This window comes from Limulus polyphemus, unplaced genomic scaffold, assembly GCF_000517525.1.
Source record: "Limulus polyphemus unplaced genomic scaffold, Limulus_polyphemus-2.1.2 Scaffold110, whole genome shotgun sequence".
Lineage (NCBI taxonomy): Eukaryota > Metazoa > Arthropoda > Merostomata > Xiphosura > Limulidae > Limulus > Limulus polyphemus.
In genome coordinates this window covers 809,678-821,524 of record NW_013665720.1, presented here as the reverse complement: position 1 = coordinate 821,524, position 11,847 = coordinate 809,678, and the positions used below count along the sequence as shown (strand labels likewise).

Sequence of the window (11,847 nt, the reverse complement as noted above, 5' to 3'; positions counted from 1 at the left end):
TATTATATTGACCTTTCAGCTGTGCCTGGCTAACAGTACAGAAGTTACAATGATGTGGCTCACATGCACTCATATTACTGTATCAAATAATGTCAAAATGACCTTTGGTCTGTACAAAGTAACTTGTCTTGGTTGTGTTTTAGTAGACTAGTATTTTGTAAAATACAGTCACATTTCAATTATTATACATTATATAGATTATTGCTATTTTTGAAATAAGTTCTTAAACTTATTTTTTTTTAAAACATAGAACAGTAAATAAAGAAGTAAAGCAAACAATTATCTCTTCTAGTTTTGACATTTGTACTCAGTTGCTGCTTGACATAGGTTGCTAATCTTTGAAGAAGAAAGTTAAGAATATACATTTACAAGTTTAAAAAAAGTCTAAGTTAATTACTAAGATGGAAGATGTGGAGGATTATAAAAGGTCAAGAAAGTTGCTTGTAAAGGATATTAGAAAATAAACCAAGTACTTGTTTAGAGTCAGTTATGCCTATTTCCATTATGTGAATTATTGTATATATATTTCTTATAATTGATACTTGAAACCATCAATACTTGATGAAACTCCATTGTTTACTGAATTGAGGAAAAGTGCATCAATTGTACCTTTCACAAATACATCATTTATTGTGACCATGGTTTCACCAGTAAAGGCATCATCAGGTACAGACTGAAATGTTTTGTAGCAAGGATTATATATATGTTTAAACAAAGAACCAGAAGTGACCTTGACATTCATCTAGACAAAGGTGGGGAGGAGCTTAGGTTGGTTTGGTCATTTAGAACTTTTTCTGGATTTGCTCTTAGACATCTGTTTATTTCCAAAATTTCCAGACTTTCTAGTTTTACGGATATGTAAAATTTTGCAGTTTTTTTTCTAGATCAAATTGATGTTTAGTTTCAAGAAGGTGAGATGCAAAGATTGAATCCATTTTCCTTAACTCCCAACTTCTAGAGTGTTCTTTAATTCTTGTTTCTGTGGGATTTCCTGTTTAACCTATATATAAACTATTGCTGTCCTGAGATGTTAATTATTTTTACAGTAGAAGGCTGGTCTGTAGATTTCTTTTTTTCAGTGTGTTATATATTTTGTGAGAAGGTTTTCTAGTGTATCTCATCTCTCTGGTTTGTCAGGAGTTGACCACTTTCATGTAACAATCATAACACACTGATGATTGTCCTAACAAGGGTTTCAGTAACCTTTTAGTTTTGGAGTTGAACAGCCCCCCCCTCATGAATATGCATCTTGGTCACAAGTCTTTTTGGAGGACTTGCCCAGACCCTTTTCCTCTTTGGTAGATTAGCTATTCAGGTATTTTATGTTCTGTACTTATCTCCCATTTCTTATGTTCCACCCCTGCCCTTCTCATGTGTTCTGATCCCACCACCTCCTTTGTCAGATCGGGGCTATCCAAGGGTATATGACATGTACTACTCCCTTCTGTGGTTCCCAAGTCTGTTTGTTTCTTTTGTGAAATTCTCACCTCTCCCATGATCTTTTCCTATCACTCCTCTGGCTTGAATTCGCTTGGCATTTTCTTCCCCTTCTGATGATGATTGTCGCCTTTTTCATGTTTTCTTCCAATCAAGCCCGTCACTGGCTGCACTTTTCAATCTTCCCTTGGGGGACATCATCAGTGCTGTAACTGTTTATTTGTGTTGGTAAGTACTCCATTCATTTTTCTTTGCAGGGGCCTTTATTGTATATTTGAATCCCACTCTGTGGTGACTGTTGCCTGACCAGGTATACTTGGTCTTAAGTCTGCACTGTACAACTTCTGAATATGCTAAATGACTGTGACATTAAAACTCTTCCTACTGCAAACCTGATTTACCATTCCAGATGCTGCTGGGCATTGGCTGATAGACCCCGTCCAATATGTCCTTTGTGCATCAATAAGTAACGTAGAAAAAGAGAAAAAATAACGTCACAAGGTCATTTTATGCCCACCATTGAGATGGACCCATCGTAGGTGTACCTTGTGATCTTTTGCTTCATAAATATGTTCGTAAATGACCCTACACTCATGAACAAACATGAGTAAAGCATATAGGGATCACTGCCCATCTCTGATGATCCATGGTGTTTGATGCTCATCCTACCATGGACCTAATATACAATTCCAGACCCCACCAGGTGTTGGACAATATACTCTGTCAATGTGATTGCTCTGCTTTTCAATGTAGGGTATTGTAGGCACACATTGTACTATCTACATTATTTCCCTCCTTCTTCTAATACCACTTACTAGTTCCTAGCTACTGGGGTGGTGGACCATAGAGGCCTGACCTCCAGAGTGTGCATCATACCACTCAGCTTGAGAGTAGGGAGGTGGCATTTTGCAGGTTTCAGTGGCATGACACCCTTCCTATCAAAGGCTCGATGTACAGTTTCAGATGCCACCAGGTGTTGGATGTAACACTCTGCCATACATATATTGCAGTTTACATATAATTGCAGTTGAGACATCCTCCTGATATAGGTTTCTGGAGATCGGCTGTTGGTTGGAGAGGGTCCAGCCAAATAAGTCCTCACATAAATTCTCAATGCCACCAGATTTTGGACTGGAGATGCAACCCCAAACTTGTGGTCCCTCTTCCTACCATGGACTGGTCGACAAAATTTCCAATGCTGCTAGTTTTTGACCAGAGATGAATATCCACCTGGGCTCTTCTCCTTCCTACTACCTGCTGGATGTTGGTTCCTGGTGGATCTGGTGTTTGTTGTATTGGAGATGCACACATGTGAAGACAAGTTCTTGGTACAGGAGCTCCTCTTCCCTGCCGGTAACCATTTTTGAGATGAAAGGTAGAGGATGTACAATTTCAGATACTACCAGCTGTTGGTTGAGGTTGAATTCCCATTTACAGTCTCTTGTGCCCTAGCCAATCCACCCCAGGGGATACCATTATTTTTTGCAACATCTCCAAGTTCATGCCCTTTACGTTTTGGTGACATAATAATAAAGGGCGTAGAGTATACCTGTCTCAGAAGTGGTGCAGTCATCCACTAGTGTGTTGTTTTTAATTCCTTATCACACCTCATGGTCTCCCTTTGAGGACTTCATAAAGTGAAACATCTTCTCCACCAGTTCAATGTGGGATTCTAGCTTTTTGTGAGAGGAGGTAAGATATCATTTTGGAAGTTAAAATTTTTCTAAACAGAAAATGTATTTCCAATAAATACTCGCCTCCTCTCACATATTCCACCTGTTATCTCCATCTTTGGTGTGAAGTAATTTGGTTAGTTATCACCAATCTAGAAGTGATTAACATGTGCATAATTAGAGAGGGTGCTAGTTACAATAGGGGTAGTGTCGCACTCCTATTGGTGGAGGGTTGCTGCATGATCACTTGCATGTTAGTATAAAGTAATAAGTGTGAGTAACAAGGCTCGTGACAAGTTAAAATTTGTGCTAATAGAGGGCATAACAAATCAAGAAAGTTTTTTGTAATGAAGCAACTGGAAATTTTTGAGGAAATTTCATCAATTGCTTCAATAGTTATGAATAATTAAAAGTATATGAGATATACTTAAAATAAAAGCTTTAAGAGTTTCAAAGTGAGTAAACAAGTTAGGAAGGATATAAAAAAGGAAAAGGGACAAGGAGACGCCTGTGTTGAGAAAAAATAAGCCTTGAGAAATGAGTAAACAAGAACGAGGTTAGACCTTCAGCAGGAAATAGCAAAGCACGTGCACAAGCTGCAGGGGCGAGCCTGGGAGATTAGTGACCCAGGGTCAATAGCAGAGTTAGTTAACAACCTAGTTAGTCATCACTATTGCATCATGTCCGGGAAATGAACGCCAATGATGTGACCATTTAAGGGAGTGTTGGCCTCGTTTCCTTAGCACTGTAGAAGCTACAGAAAAGTTTATATTCTATGAATCATCTTGGTGCTTTGATGCAGTATTAGTTACAGTACATGGGTGTAGCAGCACAAGTAAATAGGCGACTGGCTAACACCAATTACTATGACCAATAACCTGAGGGTTTTGGTTTGGTTCCTGGATTAGCCCGAGAATTGCCTTGAAAGCATCCAATAGGAGCACAGCACTACTTGTGGGTGATGCTGTGTCCTATTTGGACGCTCGCTAGGATACAGAGAAATTTTGCTTTAAAAACCCATGTCAGGAGCTGAAAAATCAGCTCTCCAGCCATCAAGAAACTCTCCATTAGTTTCCTGGCAGTTAGGACGAAATCATGCAACTGAGATCCTCTAATGTAGCTACTGCTTCAAAGGTTCCAACTCTACAGTAAGTATCTCTGTCTCTTGATCAGTCCTTGCAAGAAGTATTAAAGTTTTACTATTAATATTTAAAGATTTGTACGTTGAATTTTCATAACAAGAAATTGTTGTTAAATGTTAATAAAGATTACTTTGAGTATTTACTGTTGGTCTGAGACTCATATTCTTTAGTCTAACTGTAAACTCCTCGAGTTAGCGACTTGTGGCTCCACTCGTCACGACAAAATCCTCCAACAAATAAATTTGGTGTAAAGGTTGGTTTTAATTGAAACTCCAACAATTAAGCTCACCTGAGCGCTAACCTTTTACAGTAAGCAGAGATAAGTATTTATCAGAAATACATTTTCAGTTTGGGAAAATGTTAGCTTTAGTTAAGCTTTTCTGGATTATTAGTTTCTAAGCTTCAGTTATCTGATAATTCACTAAAATACAATAATTGTTGTTTATAATGCAGGTATGCATGCATGTGATGCAAGAGACAATCATTCAAATTCCATCCTTCTGATCATACTGTTATAAACTTCATATGTTTAACAAAATATTTAAGCAATATTATTGATATTCTTTTTTGTATCATTGATTATTTCAATTAGTTTATTTTTTGACCTGAATAAAGTATTTTAGTTAAATTACTGTTTTTTCTTTTTTAATAGCAGGCCTTTTTGTGAGAAAAACCACAATTGTGTGTAGTGATTCACATGTACATCTTCATTTGTGCTGGCAAACTGTTTAGGTGCTTAAAGATAAATTATGACAGAGTAATAGTAAGAAAACATTTACTCTTTAATGTTACAAATACTTGCATTATATTAGAAGGATTTTATCAAGAAAAAACAGGTTTTACATCAGGTGAAGTTCACCTATGTATTTCATCTTCCTCCTTCAATTTTGTATCCATTAATCGTCAATTTCCTATGACTTTGAAACATCTACAATTTGACTTTGTTGCCTTTGGCTGCCATCTTCTCTGCATTATGAACAATCACCATGAATTAATGATCTTTTACAATGATCCCCAAATAATTTTCATAGATAACATGCATAAGAAAATTCAAACTTCTGGCATAGTGGTTATGCTGTCTTTCACACAGCTTTGAGGTTTAATTTCTAAGGTTGCCATGTATCTGTCTCAGTTTGTGCTTAATCCAAAAGGCACATTTATTGATGGTAATGATATGATTATCAGCAATAGTGTATTGAGAGGAGGTTGAACTCTGTTCAATCGGTGGTGTCAACCATAACTCGTTTTTTGACCTGGCCTTTTGGCAGAGGTTTTTGCATCTTCCACAATCATCTTGTTTTAATTTCTACCTTTCAGGGTCCCTTATCAGGATCCCACTCTGTGGCAAGTGTTGCCCAGACAGGTGTGCTTTTATCAAACCAATTCCACACTAGCAACCACTAATTCAGTATGCTTTATACAAGTTTCAACAAGCTCTGTAGAAATGAGGTGTTCCATAAGACCACCTTGGAGCTGACCATTACTCTTCTATGATTGACTGCTACTCATGGACTATCAGTAATAAAGTTTAAGGGGATTCTGCCCATCCCTGCTGATCTTTGGATTGAATAAATCAAGGTCAATTTGATTTTAAAAATTTAGAGAACTTGGTTCACCTATTGCATTGTTTCTAGAGCACTGTTCATCAGGACTCACCAATGTGCATTACTTCCCAGATTCTACTAGTGGAGCTAGGGAGTCCTAACCACACCCAATTTCCAGTCCCTAGGGTGGTAGACAGAGGCTTTTCCTCATGAGTCTTAGAGTGAATTCCTTCAATCTCAGAGAAGAGAGCAAAGTTAGGGGGCCCTCCTACTGGGTCCTTGGATGTTTTTCCCAGATGTTGGTAGTAGTGGCACCAGTCTACGCAGGAGCCTACTCATAATACTGGTTCAGATTTGATGCTCAGCTATCTGGTTGGGGTGTGCATGGTCCTTATTTTTGATCAATATAGATTCAATACATTGTTCATGGAAGGGGATCCACTATCTACTCATAATTCTGAATGCAGATTGGTCTCATCTTTGATCCTTTGTTAAGCACAGTTGTTCCATGTCCTCCCCATCATTTTAGGAGTGAGTGGTATGTACCTTGCCCACATGGTCGGGGAGTGAAGGTGAATGTTCATAATTCCAGACAGGAGGAGTTCTGTTTCATTTGGTTGAGTAAGGCATACACAATCCCATCTTTCCAAGCCTAGGGTGTTACCTTTCGGGCTTCTTCAGGTGGAGGAGAATGTTTTTCCACTTTGGTGTTGCTTACTTTCTCATCATGATTCCGGTGGTTTAGAATGCTTCACTCTATGGCTACAGGTTGGGATTCATTCTGTAATTTTTTTATGTACCTTTGCAGTCCAGTTGCCACCAATGTGGAAAATAGGAACCACAATCCCAAGTAGTGGAACCTTGGCTATATCGGTGAGGCTGGCCTATAGGATGAACACTCATGTACTATTCCCCCTTTTATACAGGAACTAAGTTCGGGGTGAAGAGCATACCTGTTCTGGATGTATTGCAGAGTCCCTACTCGGGTACTAATCTTATCCTGGTACACCCATGATATATATATATATATATATATACATTTCATGTATGGATAATGCCCTCACTGGCCCCTACACCTTCTCAATGTAGGATTCTAGCTGTAAGAGTCAGCAGAGGTAAGTATGTTTTGGAAGTTAACATTTTCCTAAATTGAAAATGTATTTTGAATAATACTTACCTCCACTGACACTCTCTCACCCTTCCTCCTCACTAAGAGTTGGTGTTAGAGACTGGGATTGATTCAGTCTTCAAAAACTGATAACATTATCTGAATGAGGTGCTTATATACAGTACCAGGATATAGGCCACATTGACTTAGGTGGAGACTTTCACGATATAAATATTGCCAAGGGCTATAAAAGACTAGAGCAAGCTAGAAAAAATTAGACCAATGCTTAGATGGGCAAAGGAAGAAATCCTGGTTGTTAAGTAATAACTATAAGTATGAAAGGGGGTAAATGTTATTGGAAATATATTTTCAATTTGACCTATCTCATAACCATCAGAAATGTGCCTTTCTTTATCATCCCTCAAAGACCTTACTCTCATTCTAGCATTATGCTTACCTTTGCTGTATTTAGTAAATATTTAATGATAATTCGTATATTTTGAGCCAACCTTTTTTCATGTGGAAGTAATAACTAAAAGACAATTTACTAATATTTATGGAATTTGAACATAATGGGATTGTGTAAAATTACTATTTTAAAATATTTGGAGGGAAGACAGATGGGATTTCCATATACAGTTGTTTTTGTTTTTTAGAATCTTTTCTGGATTCTGTGCTTTCTTTCAAATGTGTTGAAAGAAGAATGAATTAAAATATGAAAAAGTTATATCAATTATATTGATAACAGTAATATGTGATCTACTGTACTTCAGTAGCTTAAGAAACTTGTGGACATTTTCAGTGACCAGCTAAATTTTTATCAATGTTCAAGAAAAAATATTTAATGTACATATATTCATTCTTGATTGTTTGATTTATATTTGGTATTTTTTTTTTCAGGAGTTTTGCATATAAAACAGTGAAAGACAGGTTACCGGTAATATTAACCAAGGTGATTGACTTGCTCTTCAGAGAACGAAACAATATTGCAAACATATATGGAGAGGTATTTTTCAGTTTTCTAGCATATGAAAATTAACATATTTAGAAATACTTATGTTGTTAAGATACAAACTATAAATGAGAAGTAGTTGTGTACTCTAGGTCTACATATTTTCAAACTTTTACATTGCATCTTGCATTTCACATTATTTAAGTATAGTGTATCTCGTATTCCATTTGATACCAGAAGTGGGTAATCCGTAGATAAGTAGTGCTTGAACTTCAAGTATGGAGCAAAGCAACTATACATATACTAATATATAGGTGTTTATTTTTTAAATCAATACTTTACTTTGGATGGTATTCTCAATATTGACAAGTATTCATTAAGCAAAAATATAAATGTCCTAGGAAAGAACTCTAATTACAAAGGTCTACATGATGGGAATGTTGCCTACAATTTTTGAACAAATACATAAAAAATTATTAGAATTACGATAAGATATATCTGCACAAACTTGAACTTGTTTACTATCATATCCTTATACTTTTAATGTGTGTTTCAAATCCTGTGTAAACCTACTTTTACAGTTTTGCTCAGTTGAAGATCATCATTTCAACTGCATCTGTTGCTTTTTTAATGTAAGCAACATGTTTAAACAACATCAGTCTTCAGTACACTGTTGATCATCCTTATGTGTGTTAACTGGTAAAAGATGATATTGTTTAAAAATGGCATGGTTATTTGGTCATAAAAACTATTACTTATATAAAGTGTCATCTTTTGTGATATATTGAAATATTTAAACCTTTTATTTCATGGTTCAAATATACAAAATTGAAAAGGAAAATTCAGCCAGTAAAATTATAACTTAATTTCCTAGTATTTGTTTTTTTTCTCACACTCGCATATTTTACATCAAACACTTTTGTTTGATTTACGTTTTTTTTCCCACTTTGGGTGTTATACCTCTAGTAATATTTTCACAGGATTCAGATGGGGAAGACCCATCATTGGATTTTTCTACTATTAGCTATCATGAGATTTATCGTTATATGGGTCAACCTTCTTCTCCTGAACTTGCCCCACTAACCCTCCTGAACAAGCCAAACCTATTCAGACTGATAAAGATTTGATAGCGTTTTTATACCACCAGATTTTGCCATGTTTTTCCCTACGCCTCCTGCAGAATCAGCTAGGCCTAATATGGCAGTTTTGACATGATTTCTCAGGTATGTTATTTTGTATCCAATTCCCCATTTTTTTCTATGATTCTTTATTACTTCCATGTTGGCTTGTTTGTTGTCTTCAGCTTTTGCTTTACACACATGGTTTCACTGTAGTTATGATTTTCTGGGTCATGATGTGATCTTGTCCTGGGTACATGTGCCACATTTCTGTATTAATTTTTTGATGATATGTTTGTGATTATGTGTTTGAGGCTTTGGAATCTTGTGTGTAATCTATGTGTTGACACTTGACTCTTTTCTCTTTGGTTGCATGTTTGTCGCAACTGGAGCCATGACAAACCCCAATTACTTTCCTGTCCTGGCCCTTATCTCCCCATCCCTATCCCCTTTCCAGGGGTTTCTCATCTCGTTGTTTTATTCATTGATGATGGGCATGTTGCCAACAGTACTGGATAATAACCACAGGGTTCCAGCCCAGTGGGAATTTGACTATATTGTTACCCTTTGGTGATCTTTCACTACAGTTCTATGGCTGGGTTAACTTGCTGACAGCATGATACTCCTGTGTGGATGTCAGTTCCCGGTGGCATGAGTTTTGAATGTTGTTGACTTGCCACATACGGTCCATCATGCCCCAGCCACTCTACACCTAGGGGCACATCCTTTTCATTTTACCCACTTTTATACTTTCTGGGATTGAGTTTTATAAATATTGCATGGATTGGATCACTTTCTGGCCATAATTTTCTTTCACTTGGATGTGCCCCTCTGTTTTTCATCTATATATATTTGACATTTTTCTATGATGGGTGAAGAGTATATCTGGTTCACCTCATCAGATCTTCAAAATCTGACTGTATAATCTTAGGGAGTGTCCTTTGGATGCTTTTGAAAGATACTTCTTTATTTACCTCGCACCGGTCCCTCCACCTATTCAGTGTGGGATTATAGCTATTTATGTGAGAAGAGGTAATGTACCGTATTGGAAGTTATAATTTTCCTACACTGAAAATGTATTTCTGATAGGTACTTCCCACCCTTCTTCCCCACTGAAAATCGGTGCTTCCATCTTCTGCCAAAACCCAAAGTGATAGTTTGGTGGAATGGAATAGAGGGAATCACAAGTGTCATTAGAGTATGTTGTACTCCTATTGGTGGAAGCTTGACGCATAATGATTTGCATGAGTGATGCATTGGAATCAGCCAATTCCAATGGAGGGGAGATAAAAGGCTTGTGGCATGTGTAAAAAATCTTTTTGCATATAGAAGGCAGCACTGAATAAGAATAGATATTTATGTGAGTGGAAGTAAGTACATATTGGAAATACATTTTCTGTGTAGGAAAATTATAACATCTGTTTTATGTTGGACTATAAGATGTTTGGGTCAGTAGTAGAAGGAATAGTCTTCTCCATTTAAAGATTAAAGTAAGGTGTACTCTTTCTGGATTGAGCAGGTTAGTCAGAGCGAACCACCTGGTATTGTAAATATTGCACTTTTACTAAAATTGTAAGGTGCTGTGTACATATACAGTGCTACAGAGAGGATGTGTATGTGTGTAAATACATTTTTTTACATAAAAATTCATTAGAAGTACAAATTGTGCTTACCAGATACACATTTTATTTACTGGTATGTATATAATTCACATATGTGCATATTTACAAGCTTGAAAGAAACAGAAACTTGTATTGGTAATAAAACAAACAGAAAGCATGGGTGACCATTCTCATTGTAAATTTATTCACAAGCTATACACTGTATTGATGATTTGATAAAAGGTCATTTACATAAAATCCTACAACTAGTTTGTATCCCACAATTATGTACAGGTCTACTGTGTCTCTTTAATTTCTTCTTCCAAGCAGTACTGAAGAGCCATAATTTGGCTAAACTACAGACTGAAGAGAGAGTAGTAAATCACAGATTCTTTTTTCTTCAATGAAATGACAAGTTATACAGTGATTATTGTTGGCAATTACCTGTAATTGGAAGTTACTGTTGAAGTGAAAATTAAGCAGTGTAATTTATCTGTTAATATCACAAAAGCACTTACTGTATTGAATACACACTTTATTTGTCTCGGGTGTTCTTAGTTGCATGTTAATACAGAAATATGAAGAGCAATCGCCTACTAAACACAGCAAAACAGCTCCAAAATCTAAGATTTTAGACAACAACAAAAAAGTCATTAAAACTAAAAAATGTACAAGTTTTTAATTACAGCATTGCAGTTTATTTTGATGAGTAAAATACTTGTTATCTTATTTGGTGCACTGCATATTGCACAAGTAACACATCTCAAGACAGCTTCCATGCCTGAGGGTGTTCAGGGTGCTGCAACAATCATTGGTGACTCTTCCAATGAGTCAGACAACATCTGAAGGCATTATGAAAATTTAGTGTAAATGTTAAGTGAAATATCTCGTTTATACGGATGAGATCAGATGTTATGTTCTCGTTATTTTATTGTTTCTTTGACAATTGTTGAATAAAGTGAAAACAATATATGTAAGTAAAAAAAATTATAATAGTTTGCAAAATTGTCATATTATAAAACATTTTCCTTTTTAACACCAGGTGCCGAACTGCTCATGGTTAAAATGTTTCCCTGCAACTATGATCGCTCAAGAGTTGGCAGATTTCTCTAGTTTAATAGCTGTTTTCTGCAGCCAATAGACGTACAAAGTCGTTTTTAAACACACGACTACAAGTAATATTCAAAAAGTACATGGTGGTTATTCTTACTTTGGAATGAGGCAATTTAGAGGAGGTGCTGATTAAACTCTATGATATATATATATATATAT

General features: G+C 36.2%; 1 protein-coding gene across 3 annotated transcripts in view; it reads left to right on the top strand.

Annotated features, from left to right (window-relative positions):
• Positions 1-11,847, top strand: part of LOC106471163 (protein-glutamate O-methyltransferase-like) — a 50,533-nt gene that overhangs the window by 3,349 nt on the left and 35,337 nt on the right. Inside the window, exons 1-2 of one of the 3 annotated variants that reach the window (XM_022400619.1) lie at positions 3,608-4,258; positions 7,805-7,910. In XM_022400619.1, coding sequence (XP_022256327.1) covers positions 4,206-4,258; positions 7,805-7,910 — 159 coding nt within the window. In that variant the 5' untranslated portion in view covers positions 3,608-4,205. Of the gene's footprint in view, positions 1-3,607; positions 4,259-7,804; positions 7,911-8,987; positions 9,080-11,847 lie in introns of those variants that run through there. The other 2 variants (XM_013931754.2, XM_022400627.1) reach the window with 2 other exon arrangements.